The 26,219-nt window shown below is 54.0% G+C and overlaps 1 protein-coding gene across 4 annotated transcripts; it reads right to left on the minus strand.

The window, feature by feature from the left end:
• Positions 1–2,403: 2,403 nt before the first annotated feature.
• Znf385a (zinc finger protein 385A) lies at positions 2,404–24,007 on the minus strand. 4 transcript variants are annotated; one of them, XM_003476237.5, is made up of 8 exons: positions 23,872–24,007; positions 17,281–17,417; positions 8,719–8,829; positions 6,992–7,154; positions 4,611–4,853; positions 4,181–4,350; positions 3,881–3,976; positions 2,404–3,738 (listed from the first exon to the last, which is right to left on the minus strand). In XM_003476237.5, the coding sequence occupies exons 1-8, from the start codon at positions 23,879–23,881 to the stop codon at positions 3,508–3,510; spliced, it is 1,161 nt and encodes a 386-aa protein (XP_003476285.1). In that variant the 5' UTR covers positions 23,882–24,007; the 3' UTR covers positions 2,404–3,507. The 4 variants fall into 4 exon arrangements, with proteins under 4 accessions (XP_003476285.1, XP_005006485.1, XP_013014841.1 ...); XM_005006428.4 differs by lacking the exon at positions 23,872–24,007 and adding an exon at positions 18,386–18,527; XM_013159387.2 differs by lacking the exon at positions 23,872–24,007 and adding an exon at positions 17,505–17,626.
• Positions 24,008–26,219: the final 2,212 nt, after the last annotated feature.

Consider the following 26,219-nt stretch of genomic DNA (forward strand, 5'->3'; position numbering starts at 1 on the left):
AGTGAGAAAGCTCAAAGAAGTTCAGACAAAGGATAGAGAGGGCTTAGGGCCAGGCCATGTGTGTTATTGCACAGGGCCCCACTCAGAAGGGTCTGGTACTTAGTTTCATGCTCTTTATTTACTGTCTTGAAGGTCTTCATATTTTGTACTGTACCCTACAAAAAATGATGGAGCCAAGTCCTGGGTAAGGCAGTGGTGTGGGAATAGTGAAGAATGATCAGGACCTGCAGGTCATTCGGAGGACTCACTTAGCCAGCTGTTGGGTGAGAGGTTAGGGAGGAGGAATGGATGCAGACAGCTGCTCACCTGGATGGATGCAGGTGCTCGGTGCTCGGGTCAGTAAGATGGGGAGCTCAGGGGGCACGTACTCCAGGTGCAGCACCCTGGGTTCCATCCCAGCACCAAAAATGAGCATGAGGGGAGAGAAGGCCAAAGGAAGGAACAAATAAAGAGCTTAGCTCTAAGACCAGGCTGGGGCATCTGCCTTTGTGACCCCCGCTTCTCCAGCCCCAGCTTCTGCAGTGCTTGTCTCCATCTGCTCTCCTGTGGGACCACGCTCACCCTCATGCTTCTGGATGAGAGCCCTCCAGTGTCTGGCTTTTTTTGAGCTGGACTCATTTGAGAAAACTAAAGCAAAAAATCTTTGTTGGGTTCCATTTCTGAGCCCAAGTGAACCTCACATCCCCAGCTTCAAAATTGACAAACCACGGGGTCACTATTTGTCATCCTTCCTCTTTTTGGTACTGAGGATCAAACACAGATGTACTCTACCAGTGACCTACACCTCCAACCCTTTTTTAAAAAACCCACTTTTTATATTTTTAATTTTAAAATTTCAAGATAGGATCTCACTAACTTTCCCAAGCTGACCTCATACCTAGGATCCTTCTTCCCCCAGCCTCCCTCCCTAAGTAGAGAATCAGGGATCACAGACGTGTACCACATGCCTCACTCTCTCCTTCCTCTTTAACAATCGTCTCACCTTCCTTCTTCTGTCTTCTACAAGACTGGGAAGTGGGTAGAGAGGGAAGTGAAGAGACAAGCCAGTCAGTAGTCCAGACATGTTGTGTTTGGGTCTGGGCCTTTTGGGTTGACTTTTGTGCCACCTAGTAGGGCTAGACAAAAGGGGTCACAGAGTTACTGGCTGTTCTTGGACATACTGCTTGAACTGAATTCTCAGGTTCAGGGGACATCCTCCACCGCCATCCCAACATGAGTGGCAACTAGGCCATCCCTGTGTCAGGCCTCTTAGTGGCAGGATGAAAATACATGTGTGCTTTAGTCTTAGATGTGAGGTCTTGATGAACCTTTAAAAAAAGACTGAAGCCAGGGCTGGAGATTTAGCTCAGTGGCTTAAGTGCCTGCCTGGCAAGTGGGAGATGCTGAGTTTGATCCCCAGTACCAAAAAAAAAAAAAAAAAAAAAGACTGAGGCCAGAGCTGGGTTGTGGCACATGTCTGTAATCCCAGGATTTGAGGCTGAGGTAGGAGGATCGCTGTAAGCTCAAGGCCAGCTTAAACTACATAGCAAAACCCTGTCTCAAAAAGACAAAAGACAAACTGTTAGTAGTGACACACATCTATAATCCCAGCACTCTGGAAGCTGAGGCAAGAGTATCTTTGTGAATTCGAGACCAGCCTGGGCTACAAAGTGAGCTCAAGGCCAGCCTGCACTGTATAGTGAGACCTTGTCTCAAAAAGACAAAAAAAAAAAAAAAAAAAAAAAGACAAACCAAAAACAACAAAATAAGATTGAAGCTGTTTTTTTTGTTTTGTTTTGTTTTTTGAGACGGGGTCTAGCTAGCTATGCATTTCAGGCTGGCCTCAGACTCACGGTGATCCTCCTGCTTCAGCCTCCCAAGTGCTGCAATTACAGGTGGGTCCCACTACACCTGGGCCAGAAAACTGTTTTTTGCAAATGAGGGAAACCGAGGTCTTGAGAATGCAAGGACTGACCGGTCAGTATACAGGGCCAAGCAAAGGCTAGAGCTCGGATCCTACACCCCATTCAGTCCTTCGAACGCCTTCCATGTTGCTGGCATGGGTTTCCCACTAGAAACACAAAAGCCCGAATTCCTTTCTTTGTCTAGGATTGAGTCTAGCCTCATCTGAATTGCACAACACATCAAAGAAGCCGCTTGACCTAGGGGATTCCTTTTTCCCGTCGTTGGCGCCGCCTGGTGGAGACATGGCGAATTCGCAATAGCTGTCGCAGCCCTCGCAGATCCGCATACTGCGTTTACACGAGTTGAACTCGCTTTGCACAGGCCTCGATCTTGCCTACCTTCCAACCCCCTTTCCCGTCCTCCTCCTCTTCCTGAGTGTCGGCCTCCCTCACTGTAGATACATCCCCAGATCCAGGCGCTCCCCAAGCCGCGGGTAAAGACAGAATCTCAGTCTGGGGGGCAGAGGGCACAACGAATCCAGACTTTATTGTCAAGAAGAGGGTTAAGGGGGCGACGGTAGGGTCCAGGGTTGCTACATTGTCAAGCAGAAGAGTTGATGGGGAGGGGAAGGCCTGTGATTCCCCTCCCGGGTCGGCGGCTAAAAGGGCTGACAACACGGAAACCACAGAAGAGGTGGGGGTGTCGCGCCCCCGCCCGATTGTGCAGTGAAGGTGTCAGGGGCAGGGACAGCCATGAGGTCCGGGAGCTGGGAAGTGGGAGGCTACAGACTCCTGCGAATCCTGCGGAAAGGGGCGGGGCGGGGGCGGGGCAAGGCTCTATTGCTTTTTGCTCACAGTTTTGCGGAAGGCGAGGCGGGGGTGGGCTTGGACTGGACACCCCTTGCCCCCCCTCGGTACCCCTTGGGCGATGGGTGCTGGTGAAAAGAATGGAACCCGGACTGGGGAGGAAGAAGGCGAAGGGAGGGTCTATGGGGGCATCTCCTTGGTTCCACCCAAGTGCCAGAGATGCTCCCAAGTGCTGCACCCTGCTTTGGGCCCGGCTAGACCAAGGGCAGGGGCTCGGTGCGGGGCGGGCACATTGAGGTTGCAGGCGGTAAAACCAAAGTGCTTATGAGGGACCCAGGATCCCGCCTGCTCCCCTCCCCCTGCGGAGGACGGGGGTGTTCACGGAAGCGCTTCAGTTTGGGGTAGGGGGCCGGAGTCCGAGTCCGCTTATTGCCAAGAAAATCCATTTCTGCCCCCCCGGGCCCCGACCATGGCTTGTGAACCCCATTTTGTGCTAGGTTTGGGGGGGAAGGGCTGGATGGACATGGCTTTTGGGAGGAGGGGTGTCTCCAAGGGGGCTCGGGGGTGAGACGCCCCCCCTTTTCTAGGGGAGAGGGAAGGGCAGGGGGCGGGGTTCCCTGAGATCTGGGGTGTTCCCCCCCTTCTGAAGCCCCCCTCCCCCGCTGCTACCCCTCCCCTTTCCTGGAACCCCGTATCTCGGGGTGGGGGTGGAAGGAGAGATCATTCAGGGAGCGCCGGGAGGAGGGGCGCGCTGGGAGCCCGAGGCTTGGGTCCCGGCTTGAGGCAGGGGGTTGAATGGGAGGGGTCAGGGTTGAGGTCAGTACGGGGAGAAGAGGATGGGACCGTGCGCAGTTCGGATGGGTCCTGGAGCGGGGTGGAGTAGAGGGTGGGTGATCGGCGGTCCCTGAAGAAGAGGCGCGGCAGGAGCTGGGCGCAGGGACAGCGGGGAGCCTGCAGCCGCTGCCATCACCGCAGCCACCGCCAGGGGGCTGGGGAGCAGGCCGCCGGCCAGAGATTTGGGCAGCTCCTTGGAGAAAGTCAGCGTGCCCTGCAGCAGGGAGAGAGGCGAGCAGAGGGTCACTGGTCGGTCCTGCAAATCCCACTTGTCCGCGGAGCGGCACACTCGACATCGTTTTCTCCACCCTGCCCGAGACCTCCCACGGTCCAGTTCCCCAGCGCCCAGTCCTCACCGCCAGCTCCCCAGCGCCCCTGGGCTTCTTGTGACGGCTCAGTAGTGGGTTGGGCTTCCCGGCCACGCCATCTCGGTGCCGCCGGCTGGAGATGTGCTGTGGGGATGGAGGTTAGTTAATAGTAGACTAAGAGCCCCCAAAAGATCAAGACTAGGGGGCAGGGCCAGAGTGCTGATTACCAAGCTCCAAGCACCGGCCACGCCCTGCTTTGGCACAAGGGTTAGAGCCTGCAAAAAGACCTCACTCCTTCCCTCTGCAAGTGGAACTCGGCAGAATTCCAGGGAAGGGCCTCAGACTCACCTGTTTCAGTTGGACCTCCGAGTTGACCTTGACGTTGCAGATCTCACAGTGGAAGGTTCGGTCCTGGGCAGGAGCCTCTGGCTCCCCGGGGGTGGGAGGCCCCAGTCGAGGGTAAGCTTTGATGGGACCCAGCCCACTTCGGGCCTCCAGTATTGTCTTGTGCTTAGTACCTAAAGTCCACCGAGGGCAGGAGGAGAGGAGTAGAGAAAAAAATTCTCCAGGCCTACCAGGTCCTGGATACCGACATCCTCATTTCCAATATGGGGAGGGGTGCATGTGGGGAGCTGTGGGATCAGGGAGAGAACTCAGGGAGGAGACAGGCTGGCAGGTCTGCAAGGTCCAGGGATGGTGGAAGCCAGGGGAGTTAGGATAGAGGAGACCTCAAGGGTGGTCTGAGGACAGGAGGGTGATGGGTGGCAGGAGCCCATACCTTTGTTATGTGCCTCAAGCTGGGACAGGGAGTTCACAGCCACCTTGCACAGAGCACAGTAGAGCAGCCGCTTGGCTTTTTCCTCTTCTTCTTTGCTACCCCCAGGCAAGGAAGCTGGGGCTGGAGCCCCCCCTTCACCCTTTGTTACACCCCGGCCGGTCTCTGGAACACTGGGAGGGGATGGGGAGCCAGGCTGTTTCTCTGGGGACTCTGGGGCTGGACCCAGTCCATTCTCCATGGAAACTGTTGGGGGAGAAACACAGGGGTCACTGCAGATGGTTCTTGGAGAAGTCACTTCCTGTGGACACCCACCCCATTTCCTGGAGGGCAAGGGCCCAGGAGTCCCCACCCTGTGACAACATGTATGTTCTCATGCCCTGAACCACAGCCAGACATGGTTCAGCTGCCTTGGCTGGGTGTGAGCTTCCAGTGCTTGGCACATTCTCCCAAAGAGGAGAAAAGCCAAGGTGGTCAGGTCCCACTAGCCTACCTTGAGGTTGATGCTAGCATCCTTGCCAGCCAGGGTGAGAGACATGTAAGAAGGATTTGCCCCACTCTCACATGGCCTGCCAGTGGGCCTGGGCTTCCTGCCAGGCCATCCCCCTTTCCCACAGTCCTGCCCAGCACCCATGGAGGCCCACTAAAGAGCTGCAGAAAGGGGCAGAACCAGGATGAGGAAGGGAGAGACGGATGCAGACACAGCAGAGGGAAACAGAAACAGCGGAACCAGAGAGGAAAGAAACGAGGATGCAGACTGCTCTATAATTCATGGCCTGATTAAAGATGCACAGGCCCCAGGCCTCAGCACTGGGTTCTGGCCTCTGTACAGGGGAAACTCTAGTGCTCCCATTCTCGCTCCAGCAGCTGATCCAGTTTCCGGGTCATGGGGAGGACCGGGGTGGGGGTGGGGAATGGCAGAAGAGAACTTGACCTTTGTGGGTCTCCATTTGTTTGTCTCTACTATGATCCTTTTCCTTCTGCCCCCTTTTTGTCTTTTTTGGTTTCACTATGCAGTTCAGGCTGGTTTTGAACTTGCTTTGTAGCCCAGGCTGGCCTTAAACTCAGTCCTCTTGTCAGCCTCCTGAGTGCTGGGATTACAGGCATGTGCCACCACGCCTGGCTGATCCTTCCCCTTATATTCCTTACTTCTGACGTCCTTTACCTTCATCTTAATCCAGACAGCATGTCCATATCCCAGTCTGGGCAGGGATATGAAGGCAGGGCAAGATGTAGGCATCCTGCCCTATATCTTCAGAGAAAGAAAGTGTGGGAACTAAATGAGGTAATGTATGTAAGGTACCTAGAACAGTGCTATTCAAGCAATGTGGATTACTGCCACCACCATCATGCTAGAAAGATCCTGCTAGGCAGGATTAAGCTAGGAAACAAATGAGGGTTGATCAGGCCAGGAAGCAGCCAGAGCACAGCTGCAACTCATTCCTCTCCCCTCTACCTGTCGGAGAGTTTGTGTGTGCATGCGTGCATGTGCATGTGTGGTGCGAGTGAGGAATCTGGGTTCCAAGCTGGTAGGGCAGAGCCTCATTTCTCATTTTTAGGGTGGGGCAAGAAAGACAGGCCAAGGTGTGAGTAAAATGAGGACAAAGAGCGTGTTAGTTTTCTCTGGAGTTGGCTGTGACCCGCTGATGTCTGTTGTAATCTCAGGATGCAGGCAACTCTTATCTTCCTCTGCTTATTTTTTCTGTCCAGTTTCTTGCAAGTATGGCTAAGGATGGTCACCAGCCATGAAGGAAAAAAGGATTTCAAAGTTGTGATTTGTAAATCTGGGAAAGATCTCAAAGGTCTCTGTTGTTGTTGTTGTTACCAGGAATCAAACGCTCAGGACCTCGAGCTTGCCAGGCAGGCGCTGTGCTGTTGAGCTATATCCCTGGCCTCCTCGAAGGTCTTAAAAGTCTCACCCTCCTTACCAGAAAAGAAAACCGTGGCCTGCAGAAGGCCAAAGGTCTATCCAAGATCATCTGGGGAGTCACCTGGGTTTCTTGGACTGAGTCTTTCCTGAGGGGAGCCCTGGCAGAGAAAGCACTTTGACATCCCGATTCTGTCCCCAGGAAGGGGCCTCTCTCTAGATAGTTCCCCTTTCCTTGGGGAGGTTTGCCAGGTGGCCTCACACTAGCCCCTCTCTGAGTCACTGGGCAGTGGGGAGGACAGACAGTGGGAACTCTGTGGAGAGAAGCTGGGGTGGGGGTGGGGTAGGGTGACAGGATGGAAATTTTCTCTCACTGTGTTTGGCTCCTGGACTACCTTGGGTGAGGGCAGGACTGGGGATAGAGGAGGGGACAGAGAGGCAGAGGAGAGTTCTGGGACATGGGGAGAGAATGGAGTACAGAGATCCAGCTGAAGAAGATGGGGAGACTCAGACACACCTGGACGGGAGGCTACGCCATCCCCATTTGGGAGGGTGCTGCCTGGTGGAGCTGGGTCTCCAGGTTCCCGCATGCTAGGCTCCCTGCCTCGGGTCTTGGCGGCCTCCATGCCTTTGACTCGTCGGGCGTGGCGATTACCCTTGTAGTGTGCCTCTGCCTGGCTCTTTAGGGATGGAGGAAGAAAACAGAAGCTCAGGTCACCTTTCATCTGCTTCGTGTCCCACAGAGCTCCTTCAGATCCTAGGGTGGCCTCAGCAGGCTGCAGTGAATTTCTTCCTACACCCGTGAGATGTGAAGCCCCATGCGACTAAGTCTGGTTACTCCTGGGGCTCAGACGAGCTTCTCCAGTTGAGTCTCTGGGAATCTGATCCCCCCACCTAGCCCAGAATGAACTCGCTCACCACACCCAGGGCCAGGCTGCAGACTCAGGCCTCTCACTAGTCCCAGGGTGAAGGGAGGGGACTCCAAACCCATGAAAGGATTAAAAATTGGAAGGGGGGCTACAATGCAGCCAGTTGCAGCCTCTTAGATCGTAGGCCTCGAGGCCTGAGCCCCTGCTCCCAGGATCCTGCTCAGTGTAGGAGCTCTGAGGCCTCCTCTATTCTGACTTCTCTCCCTGGATCTCATTTTCCCTGAGGCCTCTGTGGATACCCAGGAGGACCCTGGCCTCAAGCCCAGCTCTGGAGACAGAAGACAGCAGCAGAGACAGCTGTCAAAACAGAGCCATTTGATGGGGGAGGGAATGGGAGGGCAAAAGAGAGCGGGGCTGTCCTCACCCCTCAGATCTTGTTCCCTTCACCAGTGTGTGGAGGGTTGGTAGAGGATGGGTGCCTGGGATCCAAGCTAAAGGCGGGACTGGCCCTGGCTCCACCTATCCACTGCCCTCCTAATGCACCACTGCTAAGAATGTGCAGTCCTGGAGGCACAAGGTCACCTAGACGGGTAGAAATAAAAGGTGTGGATAGGCAGGAAAAAGAAAGCTTGACAGCCCAGGGGGAGAGCAGTGGTATTCAGAGCCCAAAAGCATGGAGCGCAAGCTTGTGTGTGTATGTGTGTGTGTGTGCCTGTGTGTGTTAGATAGGGAAACAGAACATGCTTTTATTTTCTCCTAGTCAGCAGAATGAGGCTCTTCTGTTTTTCTCCAAAAGCTCTCTGGGCCAGCACCCCCAAAGTCCCCTTTATAGGCAAACAGAAGTCGCAGTGGAATCTCAGACGGGGCTGGACATCCAGGTTTGGAGCTTTGGATGCTTTCTCAAACCTATGGAGAACTTTATGTGTGATATGGAGGGAAGAGAGCAGAAACACGCAGAGAAGAGGAAGCGAGGAGGTCAGAAGGAGCTGGGTGGGCCGGAGGAGTTATAAGGGGCCAAAGAGCACACGGCACTTTGGGGAGTCAACCACCTAACTCAGCCTGTACTCAAGAACCACAGCAAGAGGCCGAACTCCTGCCAGACACCTGTGTCCCAGAAGTGTTGAGCAGGGATGCTCCAAGTCCTCAAAGGAAGGAGGGGTCTGCTTTGAAGGACTGATCAACTTCTGTTCCTAAATACCCAGCAGCCTCTGCTCCTTCTCAAGGGCCTCCCACCTGCCCCTGCCCCTCCCATTTCCTGCTCTTCCCTTAATATCTTAAGCCCTGCCCCTTACCCTGACCTCCCAGCCTCTGCTCTGAAAGTCCCCTGGCAGTCCCTGTCATACCCACTAGGAGGATGGGTGACTGGGTTTCTTACCTGAGAATTGAAGCGTATTTGACAGACATTACAGGAAATGACGGGCCGCTTGGTCTTGAGTAAGGGTCCCCCAAAAGTGTGAGAGAGCACAGCCTTCTGCACAGGGTCCATCTGTGGAGGCAGGCTGGGGTAAGCCAGAGACCCCAGCACAAGTTCGTGTCCATTATCCCCCACTAGCAGCAGCTGGGTGAACCAAAGTCCCAGAGCCTCCTCCTATCCGTCAAATGCCCAGAGTGCCCTGAGCTCCAATCCCATGAGTCTTTGCAGCCCAGTCTTCATAATATTGAAAGGGTCCTTTGGGCTGGGGATTTAGCTCAGCGGCTAAGCGCCTGCCTTGCAAGCAGACAGCCGTGAGTTTGATTCCCGGTACCGATAAAAAGGAAAAAGACCAAAAAATAAATAAAATAAAATAAAAAGAAAGGGTCCTGATGAAGCTGGAGGCCCAATGTTCCCATTTCATGGAAAGCAGATGTATTTTTCCCAACGCCACACATGAGTTAATAGCAGAGGTGGAACTTAAGCCAGAGCTGTTGCCTTGGTTCATCATGCCATGAAGGTCCAACTGTGTCACTTTGACCTGTCTCTTATAGTTAGGCCAACTGACCAGAGGCCCACTGTGACATTAAGTCCCACAGGACACTAGATCCAAAGGCTTTCAGCTAAAGCCTTTGAACCCTTTTGGCCCCACTTTAGAGTAATCTGCCAAATCCAGCCTCTGATCCCAGGAGACATGTTCCCAGCTTCCCATCTCTGGGCCCCAGCTTGCCCTAATACTCTTTCTCTCTGAACTTCTTTAAGATAGCAACTACAAGAGGGAATAAAAGAATCTAGGAGAAAATTGATGGATCTAGAAAATAATGGGAAATAAGAGGGGGGCCTTCTGAGTGTGGTGCTGCCCACCTATAAACCCAATACTTTGGAGGCTGAGGCAGGAGGATTGCTGAGTTCTAGGCCAGCCTGGGCTACATAAGACCTTGCCTCAAAAATCAAAGAAACAAACAAAAAAGGACGCAGACAGCTGTGCTGGCCTAAGGCAGCCCAGAGATCTTCTGAACCCTGTCTCCCTGATCAGCAGGGTTTTTAGGGCAGGGCTGTAGGGCTGGGCGGGATTAGGAACCATCCTGGCCACCACCCTGGGTCAGCAGATGTTTTTGCAGTCTCCTGCCAAGAGTTCATATGAGGAAGGGAGAGGATGGGAGTTTCTTTGGGCCCTTGGCTATCAGGGGTAAAGCTAGGGGTGGAAACACAAAATTGTGTCCTTGAACAGTCTCACTCCTGGGGCCCCAGCAGGCCAGGGAGAGGCAAGACTGAAACGCAGCTGAGGCTCAGGTGGATGGGTGATTGCTGGGATCTCATAAGGACTGACCGAGTTTAGGCTGGAAACCTTGTCTAGAGAGGAATCAAGTACGGTGTTGTTGGGGCTTGGGGGGTCTTTAGCGACTCAGCTGAGGCCCAGGTTTTGGGGTTCCCAATGAGACCCTGTGAGAGACGGATCATGAAGCTGAGATGTCTTGATCTCCTCCTCGGGGAGTCTGACCAGCTGTTTGGGGTTAGTGCTAGGAAAGGACCCTCAGGATCTCACAGTAGGTGGTGGCCTCACTTACTCTGCCCCATCTTGGTAGTGGAGGATGCGGGAGCTGTGGCTGAGTTCAGAAAACTGGTCCAACAAACATCAGTCTCAGCCTGCTGTTGGCTCTTTTTACTTCCCATCAGCTTCCTGGAAGCCCCAGTGGCATCCAAGGAAAAACCAAACAGGAGAATGGGTGTGTCTGTGTGTGTCAGGCAGGCTGTGATCAATCTGTGCATGGGTGGAGTGTGAAGGAGTGTCATGTACTGTGTGTACATCATTTCTGTATCAACATTTCTGTGTTGGGGGCTTTGCTGACACTGTGAACGGTCAGGTTGTGTAATCTTCAGCTGTGTGTTTATCTGTGTGAATGTATGATGTGTTTGGCAGAAAGAAAGACAGACCAAATTGGAGGCAGGCTTTCATCAGAAAGCAAGACAGACTGCTGCTCTTAGTTCTCCGTCTCCAAGCCTCAGCCTTTCCTTCTTAGAGACCCTCAACTCTGCCCCAGAGTTCTCCTAGGTCTTTGGCTTCCTCACAAGCTGGGTGGAGAATGGGAATTCAGCCCAGACAGAAATTCAATCTGGGCCAGGAAACCTAAGTCCAGTGAAAACAGTAGGGAAAGAGGAGTGGGATGGAGAGGGGAGGGCAGAGTCTCCTGGTCCTGTCTATGCCCCACTGCCTCACCCCAGCCTGATCCTCAGTGGGGCAGAGGACTCAGGACTCTGAGGACGAGTTGGAGATTGACCTTCCCAACCTCCATCCTCAGAGAATGTCCAGGCTCCACCTGGGTCTCTCCTGCAGGATGAGAACTTAACTCTTGCTCAGCCCTCTCCTTGGGCTAGTCCAGAAACTAAAACTGGGGCTGGGGGAGAAGCCAGCAATGGAGTCAGGCAGGCCTCCCCACCTTCTCCAGGAACTGAGAGGACAGGTAGCAGGCTGGAAGTGAGGGCTCCTGGGCCCAATCCCAGTGCAGGTAGAATGTGAGCTACTCAAGTGCTGCTCCAGGCCAAGGTCAAGAGGCCCGGGTGACCTAGATGAGGGCTCCCGGGGGAGGGGTAGAGAGAGGCCAGCATCTCCCAGGGTCCATCTCACTCCAGAGCCCCTTCCCCCGGGATGCTGGCCCGGCCCCTGCCTGGAGAAGTCCCCAAACTGTCCCCTCGCCACCTGCCTTCCAACAGCAGACATTAAGAGGAATGGCTCCCTGAAGCTGGGGCAAAATGAATCAGGAAGGGCAAGGGGGAGGAAGGGGGAAAACCAACTCAGGAACAGGAAGGCGAGGCTGTGATTATATTTCCTTCCAGTGCCCTTTATCTGATGGAAACTGCTGTGCCTTATTTGCCGACCCCACTTCTCCATCCCTCAAAATAAGATGATAAGGGAGAGGGGCGGAATCTCAGGGACGGGAAGACCTGGGGACCCGCAGGACTGACACAGGAAAGAAGCAGCTAAGGGGTGTCTGAAGGGATGCTGGGAAGGGACCCCGGCTGGAGAAAGGGTCTGGACAACACGATGATCTGAGGGTAGGTGCAGAACCTGAGGGGAAGTCTGAAGATTTGGGCGACTCCCAGGACCTGCGAAGCAGACGCTGGGGTATGCTGTGTGGTGGCAGCAGTGGGGGCGCCAGCTGGGACCAGAGATCGGTCAGGCCGCGCCGGCGTGGGGGAAGGGCCGGCACCCGCGGGCCGGGAAGGAGAGGTGGCAGCAGCCCCGCACGGCGGGCGGGATGGTGGGGGGGCGCTGCGGCAGCGCGGGCCGCGGGGAGGAGGGGCCGGTGCTTACCCTGCGGGGCCCCGGGGGCCGTGGCTCCATGGCCCGGGCGGGGGCCGAGCCTGGCCGGCCAGGCAGGCCGGGGACGCGGCGCTGGTTGCCCGGGCGGGCGGCTCGGGGCTGTGAGGCCGGGTCGGCTGGGAGAAGGGAGGCGGCGCCGGCTGGGTCCGAGCCCGCCCCGGGGGCGGTGCCGAGGGCGGGCCGGGGCGGGGCGGGCAGGGGCGCTGGGGAGGAACAGGGGGCTAGGCCGAGCAGAGGGGAGGTCCGTGTCCACACTGCTTCCAGGAGGACCTGTCCTGGCGTGGCCACTCGGCCCAGCGGCGCAGGCACTGCCCAGCGGACCTCGGCTGCCTGCACTGGGGCTCCTTCTTGAGTCCAGTGTCCTCACCTTCCCGAGGAGGACTCTGTGTAGCTCGGCGTTCGTCCTTCCTCTCACCCCTTCCGCCTGACCCTCGCTGCTCGGCTGACAGCCCCACCCCCAGGCCCCAGGAGACCCTTCCCTGCTCCCTCTGCGCTCAGCCCCTGCCTTGTGCTGTCTTTTCCAAGGCACTGTACCCATAGGGGTGGGAAACCGAGCCCAGGTACCCAGGTGTCAGGCACTGCTGTCTTAGCGACTCTTCCGAGCCGTGGAGCTGGGGGCTCCCGGGGCACAAGTTACCTTTCTCAACCTCATCCCACCTCCTCCCCTCACCCGCCACCTGCCCGAGCTCTCGCTTCTCGGAGGCGCGCCTCGTGCACTTGCTGCCCCCTGGCGGCCAAGTCGGGGCGGAAGAGCGGCTGGAGGGCAAAGCAGCCGACTTTATCCTCACTCCTCATCCCTTTCTCTTGAGACAGGGCCTGGGATTCCCACTCTGTGGTCTCTGGGTCTCATCCCCTCTCCTCCTACCTAGAGCAGAGACGAGTGAAGCTGGTGAATGGGTCCAGAGAGGCTGCTTAAGTGGAGAGCAAGAGGCGTCCAAGGGCAAAGGGAAGCAGTGGAGCGAGGAGGAGAGGATCCAGGGGAGCCATTCATGTGGGGAGGGGTGTAAGGGCTAGGGACTGCGGAGCAGAGGAGACTGCAATACAAGTTTCCCCTGAAGGTAATACCACCACCACAAACAATAACAACAACAAGAACCGCTTAATGTCCATGGAGCCCTTGGAATGTGTTGGCTCTGTCCTGAACCCTGCATAGATTATCTAACGATTTGAAGCAAGTACTATTTTTTTTTTTTAAAGCCAGTCAAATTTAGCAGTGGGGAGGTGGTATACCAACTTTAGTGACACTAATGTTAATAAGTTCTGATAACCCACTGCCATCGGACCAGCCAAAGCAAGTACTATTATTATCTTTATTTTATAGATGAAGGAACTGAGGTTTACAGAGGTTAAATAATTTCCAAGGTCATAAGCTAGTAAGTGGCTGAACTGGGATTTGAATTTAAACCTGGGCGGCTTGACTCCAAAGCCCTGTACTTAATTGCTGCACAGGACTTCCAAATGCCTGTCTGCAGCTTTTCTGCAGTCCTCGTTCCCCTGCAGAATTTGACACTATTGATGCAGCCCGCCACACTCTTCCCCTTGGCTTCTACACTCTACCTAATGTACTTCCCTCCCCACCCCCTTGATTGGCTCCTCTGTTTCCTTTGCTGGAGCCTCCTCCTATTCCCAGCTGCCTAATTCTGCTTATTGCTCAAGCCAGGAGCCTTGACCATCCTGCCTTTCTCTTTTTGCTTCTCCCTTAAACAAAAACAACAGCACAATCATCACAGCAGCTAACACTGATTGAGCACGTCATGCTAGGCATGATTATGTAACACGATGTGTAGAGCCATGAGTTTTGGTGCTATTAGTATCCCATTGCATAGTTGGTAAAATTGAGGTTCAGGATGATGAAGGGATTTGTCTAAGGACTCATTGCTAATACTCTAGAACATCAATTCACATCTTGGTGATCAGATGCCAACATTGTTGGTGTTCAACACTATTCCAAAGCTATCTATGTTTATGCTTTATTATTATTATTTTAGCGTGGTTCTGGAGACTGAACCCAGAGCCTCGGACATGCTAGGCAAGTGCTTTACCACTGAGTTACACCCTCAGCCCCTGATGCTCAGAGCTTTAGATAACTCTTCTGTGGGAGTCAGAGACCCTGGATTCTTCACATACATCAACTGAGTAGCTTTATAACCTTGGACAAGTCACTTAACCTCTCTGGGTCTGATTTCCTCATCTATGAAATGGGACGGTGATGGGTCACTGAGGCCTGAGGGTCATCAGCACGGAGATGGGGGAAAGTATTAACCAGGCTTCCTGCCTGCCACACCCATCGTGCACCTTCTCAGATGTTCTCTTCTAGCCCCTGTTCATGGGGTTCAATTTGCAATTTCTCTAAAGGCCACTTTTAAATCCCATTAATGATTTCCCAAGCCCAAATCATGTCATCTGCTCCATCCAGGTTAACTGCTCTCCCCTTTGCTCTCTTTTCTTTTGTTTAACTCTGTTCAGTCCCTTCACACATCCAGCAAGTCTTTCTTGACACTCCCTTGGGCTCTCATGCAAACTGAATGCTTGGGCTGAGGCTCTTAACACTGTGGGGTTAACTATTAGTGTTCCTACTAAACTCTGGGCTCCCCAAGGACAAGGACTGAGTCTTATGTCCCTGCCAACAAGCACAGTACCCAGATGTAGTAGGCGCTAATTTTTAGTGGGAAGAGTAGTTTAAATTGAATCTTTTTAAATGCCTCTGTCACTGTATTTAAACCTTCCCATTGATTTTCTGTACACTTGTCTATCTTTGTCCCCTAAATATAAAGTCTTTAAGATAGGACTGTCTTGGGGTGGGGATTTAGCTCAGCGATGTAAGTGCCTGCCTGTCCAAGTCCCTGTTGCTGAGTCCAATACCTGGTACCAAAACAAACAAAGATAGGACTGCCTTGAACCAAGTGAAGGTACATAGTGAGTTTCAGGCCAGCTTATACTATATAGTGAGACTTTTTTCTTTCATAAAAATATTTTTGCAATGATCCTTTATTTTAACTTTAAGTTATTTTCTTTCTTTTTTTCCTTTTCTTTCCTTTTTTTTTTTTTTTTTTTTTTTTTTTTTGGCCTTTTGAGACAGGGTCTCACTGTGCAGTTCAGGCTGGCCTTGAGCTCACTTTGTGGCCCAGCCTGGTCTTGAACTCACAGTGATCCTCCTGGCTCAGCCTCCTGAGTGCTGGCATTACAGGCATGCACCACCTTGTCTGGCTCTTTTTGTTTTTTTGAGACAGGTTCTTGCTATGCAGTTCAGGCTGGTCCTGAACTCACTAGGTAGCCCATACTGGCCTTGAACTGCAGCAATCCTTCTGCCTCAGCCTCCCAAGTGCGGGTATTATAGGCATGAGCCACCATGCCTGACTGAGACTCTGTTTAAAAGGAAAGAAAAACAGAATAGAACTGTCTCATATTTACCCTCCTATTTTCTTTGTATCTAGAATGGTGCCTTGCTTATAGTCAATACTCATTTCCTATTTACTATACCAAAGGATGTTACAAAGATATGAAAAATGCTTTGTAAACTTTGTAAACACAGTACAATTGTTGGTTTGAATCCTTTGGGAATTTAGGGGGAGCAGCTATGGTGCAAAAAGAACCCTATTTGGAATCAGATGCTATGGGTTCGAATTATATCTTGGGCGCACACTGGATCGATTTGTATACATTACTAAGCCTTCTGAGCCTGTGCTTCCGTTGCCCACTGTGAAGCGGGAATGATACTGTGTGCTCGCGGAGCTGTGGAGAAACTATGCCTGCACATGGCAATGTCCGCCGCAGTGCCTGGTGTGCACTCTACTGGATACGTGTTTGGGGCTGGATATGGTTTGATAATTGGTGATTTGCATGTAATAAGGCTGCCTCTAACCAACTTTTTTGCTTCACCTCTTGCCCCAGGCCTCAAACTCCACTGGTCTGTTGGCTCTGTATGTCACATGCCCCTCTCCACATCCCCTCAGCATGTCCTAGAGTGACTTCAGCACCCTCGGCCCACACTGCCTCCCTCCTCCAAGACCCGCCTCTGTCAACAGTGACTTCTGTCAGTCTTGACTCATCCTTTCTCTTCTCCCCCACCCCCACGTGTTGGTTACCATGGCCTTGTCAGTATTTCCTTCGGAACACCTCACCTGTCCTCCCTTCTTCTCCCTCACATGGCCACTGCTATGCCCAGTCTGACTTCCCTTCTGGCAGCCCCTCCTGCATGGCTGTGACAGCGTCCTGATAGCCAGCCTGCTTGGCTATGCTCCCTTCCAGAGGGCTACCCCATGAGCCTTCCTCAGCTGCCCTTCTTCTCATGCAGTCTCTCCTGTTCAAGAATGGATAGTGGCTCCCTATTTTTACTGCATTAAATCTAGACAACTTTTCCAGCTCTCCTAGCTACTCGTACTGGTCCTATGCAAGTTGTGGGCTCCAGTGGGGTGGAACTTAAAAACTGACACACTTCTTGATTTTTGTTGTTGTTGTTGTTGTTTGTTGACTCAATGCCTGCAGCTCTTTACTTCCCTGGAGCCACACTTTATTTATTTAATATTGGGAATTGAACCCAGGAGCTTTGCACTGAGTGACATCCTCAACTGTTTTCTCTTTCTCCCTCTCTCTTTTTTGTACAGGGATCAAAATCAATGACCTTACGCTTGCCAGGCTCTTTCTTTCTCTTTTGAGAAACAGACAAGTTCTCACTTCATAGTTCAGGTTGCCCTTGAACTCACTATGCAGCCCAGGTTGGCTTCAGACTCAAAGTGATCCTTTGCCTCAGCCTCCCAAGTGCTGGGACTGCCATTTCACCAACTTAATACCACCAGTATAGGCTCAGTATTTCTCTAGATGGTAGGATGATTCACTGGAGGACACAGTAAATTAATTACCATAAAACACTCAGTATAGCATCTGGACAATAACACTTTACCTGCTAAAGCTTAGCAAATGTTAACTATTGTTACTGTTGTTAAATAGTATACTAGACACAAGTGGGCATGGTGGCATATGTCTGTAATTCCAGAGGAAGCTGAAGCAGGAGGACTGCTGTGCATTTAAGACCAGCTTAAATTACATAGTGAGACTCTGCTTTTTCTCCAAAAGCAAAAAAAAAAGTGTACCAGACAGAATGACTTGATGAGAAAGCTGGGACCATAAGGAGAGACAAGGAGAAGAAGGTGGGCAGGCTGAGAGGAAAGGGCTCAGGAAGTCAGGCCAGTGAGGCTGCTACTCACCGTGCTGTAGTTGCCGAAGAGGCCCAGGGTAGGGGCTGGCTCCAGTGGAAAGGGCAGGATCTGCTTGAGGTCCAGTGGGGGCTGCATGATGGGGGGCTGCCGTAGCAGAGGGAGGGGCCCTGCCCGGCTCAGGCTGCCTGAGGGGCAGAGAAAACATTCTGTAGGTTAGGAAGCTTGAAGCTCAGGGACCCTCACCAAGCCCGGAGCCTTAGCTGGGTTCCTACCCTCAGTAACGTGACCCTGGGACAAGCACTGTGTATACACAGGTCCCCTGCTGGCTCTAGACCCATGATCTCAGTCTGCTGTGTGTGGGGAGTACAGAACTGGCCTTCCCTTCTGGGTAGTTTTCACTTCCCTCTTCTGTAGCCTCCCTCCCCCAAGAGGTGCCTTATGGACCCAGGAAAAGCTTAGAACTCTGCAGGCTGCCTGCTGGAGCAGGGAGGACTCTGAGACCCCAGACCCTGGTCACTCTCATCTTTTCTGTTCTTGTTTTCCTCTGGGATACCCACAGAGTTAAGTGGATGGTTCATCCCACTGCCCAGAGGAGAAGACTGAGGCCTACATCTGGAAGAGAGCTCCTATCTCTTTCAGGATCTCTAGAGTTACGACTTTGTTTAGATCATAACCCTCAGTCAGCTGTCCACATCTCTAGGTAGTCATGGGTGGGAGGCGAGCCACGCAGGCCATGTGGAAGACACAGGGCCTCACACATGGCCCACTCAGCTCTAGCTCTGCAGGAAGAACCACCACTAGCCTCCAGAAACGCCTGGGTTGACCCCAAGGGGAAATGAAAGTCCAGGCTAGCCGTTCAGCTGCCCTCTCTGAAACCTCTTCCTCCCCTGGAGTGTGGTGGTTGGGAGGAACTCCACCAGGCTCCAGAGAGACAGCCCAACACTCAGGACCCTCCGCGACCCCACAGCCCAGCAGCTGTGGTGTCCTGGCTGCCCTCCTGGACTCCACAACCCCTGCCAACAACATTTCCTAGGAGCACAGCAAACCCAGGAGGCAGTGTGCATGTCCTGTCCTCTCTTGACCTTCCTAGGGCAGGGGTCGGGTCCCTGGGATCCTTTCTTGTCCCCTCCATAAAGACTGCCTCCTTTCATACCTTCAGTTTCTGGTGTCCGCTACCCCCAGGCAGTGGCCTGGCCCTGGCCCCCCAGGGGCCTGGGCCTGACAGCGGTCCCCTTCCCTTGGTTCTGCCCTCTGCCCCTTCCCTTGTCATCCCCCTCCCCCAGCCCAGTCAGTAGAATCAACCAATCAGAGTCCTAGAAAAGTGGGGCAGAGGGGAGGGCGGGGGAGCAGGGATTAGGGGAATCTGAGGCGAGAGGGAGGGGGTGGGGAGGGTTCAGGCACAGTTGGGGGTGGGGAGCAGGTCCAGAAAGGTCTGGAGGGGTCTGTCTCTCTCACCCACTGCCAAGCCCAGGTGGCCAGGTGCCTGAGGCGGGGAGGGGTCAAGGCTGCTGGGAGCTTGGGCTTCCAAATCCTAACGCCTGAAAGGGAGGGGAGGATGCTGGGCTTTGGCTTTTGAGCTGCTGGGGGTCTGTATGCTTTGAATTTATTTCCTCCTCTGGCATCTTCAGAGTTGGGATAGGGTGGGTAGAGAAAAGAGAAGAGACACACAGACAGACAGACAAAAGTAAGAATGGGAAAGTGTGGTATTAACAGGAATGGGCCACTGACAAAAGGGACAGAGCCACAAAGAGAGAAAAAGATGAACAGTGGAAGGGTGAAATGAGATGCAAAAACAGACACTGCTGAAAAGCTAGAGATAAGGGTGGAAAGGCCAACAGCAGAAAACACTAAGATGAGAGAGGAGACAGACCAGACACAGATTGCAGCAGCCTGACCACCTCCCCTCCCGGTCCCCTGTGTGCCCTAGCCCTCCTTGCTGCCCGGCAGCCCAGGCCAGGGCAGCCTTAATGAGCCTCAGGAATGGTGCGAGAAACCCGAGTCCCCCGGTCGGCCACTGCCCTGCCCCCGGCCCCCACAGCTGGTTTTGGGCTGGCACTTGCCCTACTCACACCATGCATTGCAGTTCAGGTCCTGGACCCTTCCTCTGCCTCTTGACACTTGAGGCTCTCAACCCTCAAACTCATCTTAGAGGAGGAACTGAGTCCCCCACCACCACCACCAAAAAAAAAAAAGTTTGAGAGCCGTACGTGTGCAGGTAATAATAACCTGTGAGTATTGTCACATTTACTGTAAGGGAGCAATAGTTCTATGCAGCAGCTGATATTTTTTGCCATTATTGTAAGGAAACCAGGACTCAGAAGTCAGTATGTATGGTTGATGTCACACAGCCTGTAAGGACTGGGGCCAGGATTCAAATCAAGATGTGTCACACTCTGTAGCAGTCGCTTCCAAAGGGCTCTGATTGGACTCTGAAGCAGATTTGAGCGCAGGCATCCGCCTTGTTTAAGGGGAGGATGAGGAGAGCAAGTGCTGTGTATTTTCTTAGGTCAGGGGCCTCATTTTATCTCCAGCGAAGGCTGCAGGAAAGCAGGTAGCAGCTGCCCAGTTCTCTGTGGCCTGTAATTCATCTTTTCCACTGATGGGCTCCCTGGGGTGGGGGTAGGAAGAGGGTTCAGGACAGGAGAGAGGGGCGAAGTGAGGGAAGGGGGCAGGTGTGCACCTGGAGACTCACTGTCCCCTTCCCAGGTTCCTGTGTCTGCCCTGCTGTGAAATCCGAGGGGGGACAGGGGCAGAAGGTAGCTTGTGGGGTCGGGAGGCCAGAAACAGGGTTCTTGGTTTCATATAGCCCAAGCCTCAGGCCTCATTCTCTGAGGATAGCAGTATTTGACCCTCTTTGAGGGATTCCTATATGCCAGGCACAATCCCTGGCTGATGGCTCGGTTGTGCCCCAGCTAGGTGACTAGGTAGTTGTTCTGACTGTCTCATTTCTCATCTGTCAAATGAGAACAACAGTTTCTGCCTCGCAGAGTTGATGAGAGGATTGAACGGGTCCATGTAAAGTGCTGGCGTGCCACAAAGTGAGCTCAATAAATGTTTGCTGAATAAATGAATTCTCATCTTATGGATGATGACAGCTGGCTCAGAGAAGGGGTTACTTGACCAAGGTCGCACAGCTGGGGGTAGGGGCAGGATTTGAGTAAGTCTGACTCCACAAGCAGGGCTTGCAAAGGCTTTACTTTTCATTGTAGATTGTGGGAGGGAAGGGGAAGAGGGAGTGTCTGTGTGCATGTATGTGGCACCTGGGTAAAGCAGGGCAGGGAGGAGCTGGGGCCTGGCTGGGGCAGGCCACTCCAGAGAGAAGCTCATTAGAGTAATTACCTATAGTAGATAGAATCTCACCCAGCTCTGCAGGGAATTTATTTATTTACTTACTATGTTTTGGCTTTTTTTGAGACAGGGTCTCACTATGGAGCCCAAGCTAGTCTCGAACTCAGTGATCCTCCTGCCTCAGCCTCCCAAGTAATAGGATCACAGGTATGCACTATTGCTCCAGCTATATGCATTATGAAGGACAGTTCCCAGTGTGCAGTACATGGGTGAGTTTGCAGACTCTTGGACAGACGCCCACCTGCCCATTTCCACACCCTCTGTGCCCTGAGCACTCTGGTCCTGCTCAGCTTTTGCTGTCACGACAATCTGGCTCCCCAGCCCACTGAGCTCTGATCTTTTCTTCTCCTTCCTAGAAGTTTTGGCTGGGTCCCCAGCCCCAGCTCCTGGGCTCTCGTAGGTGGGGCTAGGGACAATGAATGGGAGTGTCTTCTGTGAGCTGGCTTAGGGAGTGGCTAGCCCTGTCTGTAAAGAAGCAGGAGTCAGGACAGGTGTCAGGGTAGGGCTGGGAGTTAGTGTTGGTCTGCAGATTGGGCCCATGTGAAATTAAGATGAGAGAGAAGACAGCCAGGCATGGTGGCACCCAGTACTTGGGAGGCTGAGGCAAGAGGACTGTTGTGTAGCCTAGGCTACAAAGTGAGCTCAAGGCCTGCCTGAACTGCTAGTTGACACCCTGTCTCAAAAAGACAAAATAAAATAGAATAAAGTAAAAAAAAAAAAAAAAAAAAAAAAAGATCAGAGAATGGTACCTGCAGGCAGCTGGGCCCGAGGTGCTGGAAAGCACAGGGTCAGCAAGCAAGTTAAAGTGGAAATTAAGAGTCTGGGACGGAGGCAGAAACTGAGATTTCATCTTTAATCAGTATTTTTCTTCAGGCCTCTGTTGGCTTTTTCCTCCCCAGAAATGCCAGAAATTAGGTTAATGGTGGGAGCAAAGCCTTGAACCCTGGATCTTATCTACTTGGCCAAGTTCACTGTGCCTGTCCCTTTCTGCCTCAATGTTCCCATCTGGGTGGGAGGCAGGCTGAAGCCTGGAAAGGCTTTGAAGTCTAGGATGAAAGAGACAAGGGGATGATTATAAACAGCTACTAAACATCAGCCTTAATAACCCTATGATGGATGTGGGTGGGGCAGGACCTAAAGGGAGGAGGTGGCTGGCAGGGAAGAGTCAGAAACAGGCCTCTGGGAAATATTTCCCAAGCAGACTGGAAAGGACCTCCTCCAGTGGCCCGGCCCTCAACACCCCAGGGGGAAAGGATGGCACTGAAAGGCTCAGAAGAGAGACCAGAGTCCAGAGCTACCACCCTAGACCCGGAGCCCTGATTGTAGATCTTAAGCAGGCTAGGCAGGTCCTCTCAGGGTCTTTCCCTCCAAGGTGACCTTGCACATGGGCTCAGTGGACCGCAACATTCAGAATACCTTAATATGGCCTGGTGAGTGGGGCCTGAGCAGTGGATGGCAGCTTCCCCCTCTTCCTTCCCCTGGGCTAGAATGGAGCTGGGATGCAGCTCAGTGGGGGAAAGTGTACTTTGCATGCTGTGCAGGGCCCCTCCAGCATCAACTAAGGAATTAAATAAATAAAAAGAAGAAGAGGGCTAAGGTATGTAGGCTGCACTAGGCTTCCCACCGCTCTGTGGGCTTGACACAAAACGGGATTTAATTACAGTGTCCTCTGGAGAGATGTTGTGGGGGTACAATTGGTGGCTGGGGTCCAATTTCAGAGGCTTTGGGCCAAGACACACTTCCTGTCACTGGGGTCTTGTTTAGGCTCCATCAGGTCCCAACGCCCTCCTCTTTAGGGCCTACTGGGCAGGGCAAGTCTGGCTCACCCAGGCCTGATGTGGCCGGCATCAGACTGCCTGGGGCGCGACAAGGGCGGAGCCAGAGTGAGCAGGGATGGCCTCCGTTCCAGTGCTGAGGCCTGAGTCCAGCGTGTTTTGGGGTGGAGGTCCTTAGGTTGGGGGTGGGGCTCATTGAAGGGTGTAAAACATCTCTACCGTCTAGAAAGGGAAGGAGGCAGGCAACCAATCACTCATGGCCAGCTTCTCTCATTCATTTAATAGACGGGATGGAGTGCCAGGTGGAGGGGAGTGAGGCAAGCTGAAGGATTGAGGCCTCAAGGGACAAGGAAGGAAGGCAGAAGAGGAGGAAGACTCTTAGCCCAGTCACTAGCGGTGTGAGGTCAACTGACAGAAAGAAAGGCAGACAAATAACAGGGTCTCTGAGAGGGAAGAGGACCAGAGCCGGCTAAGCCCTCCAGGCATCTGCACAGGGCCAGGTGTCCCCAGTGGGGGCAGGGAGACCACAGGTGTCTGGGCCTCGTAGGGGGCTCCCACCATCAACAGGGCCCAGGAACCGGCCTAGCGGGGTGGAGGGCAGAGGTCAGAGCCAGCCTGTGCACCACTGCGGAGGCAGGGCATGGGGCAAGGGCCTGGTGCAAGAGCTGATGCGAGTCCTGTGCGCAGCTAGGCCCTCTCCTCCCCCATCCCTGGGGCTCCCTTCCCGATGTAGGTCATGAGGATGGGGTGGCTGTGGCTGACGGGTTGTCAGAGCCCAGCGGGAGTTCCCCTCCCCCAGCCTTACTTTCCCCCAAGCCCCTCCCTCCGCCGGTGCCCCCCTCCCCAGCCCAAGGCAGGAGTGGGGGGGGCAGGAAGCAGGGAAGAAGGGCCCAGGCAGACACAGCGGGGAGAGAGGGGCAGGTCCCGGCGTGTTGGGGCAGGATGGCTGCGGAGACAGGATCTAAACCGCAGGAGCCCTGGGATGGGCAGTTTCACACCCCGTCTTTTCCCCAGACCCCTTATCTTTACTGCTCAGGTTCCCACCTCCCACCACACTCACCTCGAAGCTACACCCACCATCTTTGCCCCCCGCCCCCCACTTCCTCCTTTCCCTCTTATCCTGGGCCCAGAAGGATGTCGGAGTGTCACTGCAAAGGGTGGGGGAAGGCGCTGGGGGGACGGGTCAGAACCTTCCCCCAACTCCACCAGGCCAGGACCAGCCCCCTCCCCCAGCGCCTCGTACACTGTCATATAATATTCATGAGCCTCATGAATACGCAATGTTCTCCTTATGGGGCAGGGGTCTCTGCTCTGGCTCCCCCCTTGCCACTCCCTAGATTACCCGGAGAAGCGACAGCCTGGGGAACAGGGGACCCCAGATGTGGAACCAGCAGAAGGGGGAGGGGGAGCCGGTCGCTGACGGGCGGCCGCAGTCACCGCGGTGCCGGGAGGTGGGGGGGTGACCCGCTGAGAAGGACCCAGGAGCCTGGAGCCTGGAGTCGCAGAGCCCACTCACCGAGGATCATGCTGGGGACCCAGGCGCCCGGGGTTCCGCGTCGCTCTGTCCCGGGGGCCGTTCTGGCCGGGCTGGGGTACGGGGGGAGGAGTCGGGGGAGGAGCAGAGGCCGGCCGAGGCGGAGCGGGGGCGGGGCCCGCAGCAGGTGAAGACGGGAGGGGGGACCCGTGCACCCCGGGCTCCGCGAGGGGGCGTCCTGGCCCCTCCTGCTTCCTCCCACCGGTCTACTCGCAGTCCCTGCCTCTCCGGGCTTTCCACCGTGTCCCTGCAGCCAGGGCTGGGGGAACAAGACATTTAGAAGATGGTATCAGGTGATTAAGGAATCTGGAAACTCAGGCGCCTGGGTTCCCGAGGGGGGCTGACTCCGAGGGCGGGAATCTGTTCTAAGTTGATATGAGACCTGGATGCCTAAGTGTTCTGGGGAGAGATGGGGCCTGAACTGGGTGGGACACAGGGTCACCTCCATAGTAATGGGCTGGAAGGCGGGTTGAAGGTGCAGTAGAGCATGTTTGAGGGCCAGATGTTTTTTCTGGCTTTGCAGCAGGATGCTGGGGGCTGGGTTGCTGATGTGAATTTGGGGGGTTGAAGATGGACTGAGGTTGATCTCTAGCTAGGATCTTGATGCTGGATCCTTAGGAAAGGTCTGCGTGAAGATGCAAAGAATGGTTCCTTAAAGGTAGAAACATATTAGAAGATTATAATTTAGAGACACTGGCAGATGACAGAAGACCCAGCATTTAGGCACAACCCTATGGTAATGGGCTGGCTGGGTGGGGGCAGCATTGCTCCGGGGCTTAACTGCAGGCCATTCCCCATGGGGGAGAATGTGAATTGAAGAGGACTGTTGAGGTGGGAGGGAGCATGGAGAGTAGACTGGAAAGTAATAGCTTGTGGGCCTTCAGGAAGCTGGAGTAAGGGCCAATAGCAGGACAGGTTCGGAGGTGTGCAGCTAGCGCCCCACCACGAGGCTGGAGTCTGGGAGTCTGTTAGGTGTCTGGGGAAGATGCAGCTGCTACAGCCAGGACCTGTTTGTACCTGCCTCAGGAGGAGGTGGCAGGCGGCTTTCCCAGAATGCGGAGCAGCCAGCTTTAGGCCAACCCCAGCCAGAGGGAAAGCGGGTGTGACTGCGAACTGGAACACTTGGGATTTTGAGGCTAAGGCAGGGAGGAAAAGGCCAGTGGCAAGGTGATGAGACTAGACTCCTAGGACAATTTAGGAAAGGGAAAGAGTTGGGGTGAGGGGGTGGATTTGGGACTAGGTGGCCAAATAAGGAGCAGGAAGTTTGGGTTCCTATTTCTAGGGCCCAGCAATCTTTTGCCCACACCCAATTGATCTGGTTTAGAGAAAAGATCTGCTTCTGCACTGCCAAGACACTCTGGCTCAAGGGCAAGAGCATGCTGGGTGCCAACCCAGGTCCTGTACTGATCTAGAGGCTCAGATACCTTAGGAAACCATGACCTCGCTGCCCTTGTCTGGCCTTGGGGAAGGCAGCGTCTCTTGGCCTATCAGAGGTCCTCTTGCTGTTAGTTTGACCTGCCATCATTCTGTTTGACTCCCAAGTCAGAAAGCCCACTTCTCCTTGGACCCTGCTTCTGTCCTCTTCTCGAGTGTTCTCCCCGGAGACCCTGAGTAGACCGGGAGACTACAGAAGGGCCAGCACCAGGCACAATTGACCAGTGATGAGTCACCTAACTCTCAGCCCTTGTCTACCCTCCTGTGATCTTCCAGGGACTCTGAGTTAGGGTGGTGGCCGCAGAAGAGGGGTTGTTTAGCTTACTATCAGGAGGCGGCTGACTGGAGGGCAGGGTGACCTTGCTGGAAGCTGGGGGGGCAGCATGTGGGGTGAATTCATTATTGATGAGCCCTGCACCCCGGGCTACTAATGAGCCCAGGCTGGCTGCTCTAATTGATGTCAAGAAACTTGAGACCCCCAGATCATCTTCCCGCCTGCCAGCTGCCTCTTCCAAGCCCCTTCCCTCTTCCCACACCCCCAGCTGCTCTTCACTCCCTTCCCTCCTCATGATCATCTCCACCGGAAGACAGAAGGAAAGCATTCAGGCCTTCAGGCCCCCTACTCCTGTGTTCCCCTGGGTCATCCAAGTCTCAAGCGGGAGGCATGGTTGTTCTGTAGGACTGGGGGATTTGGAAGAGGAAATCCAGCCCAGAGTCAGAGAATGAAGCTCAAGGACAGAGAGGCTGGGACTAGATTACATCTGTGGCATTTCTGAGCCCAAGGAATTCCTTCCTTGTATTGTGCACCCATGGGAGAGATCTTGTCACTCTCAAAGCACAGGCACCATGCATTGACACACCCATACCCAGCCTAGTAGTCATAGCCCACTTCCCTT

Source organism: Cavia porcellus, unplaced genomic scaffold (genome assembly GCF_034190915.1).
Source record: "Cavia porcellus strain 051 isolate PalLab524CR breed Dunkin Hartley unplaced genomic scaffold, mCavPor4.1 scaffold_8, whole genome shotgun sequence".
Taxonomy (NCBI): Eukaryota; Metazoa; Chordata; class Mammalia; order Rodentia; family Caviidae; genus Cavia; species Cavia porcellus.

Excerpts from the sequence above, each read along its gene's own strand:
- Znf385a (XM_003476237.5), bottom strand. Across the intron at positions 4,854-6,991 it reads TGGCGTAGCCTCCCGTCCAG|TTTCCATGGAGAATGGACTG; the intron begins GTGTGTCTGAGT and ends CTCCCCCAACAG. Across the intron at positions 3,739-3,880 it reads GGGGCGCTGGGGAGCTGGCG|GGCACGCTGACTTTCTCCAA; the intron begins GTGAGGACTGGG and ends TCCCTGCTGCAG.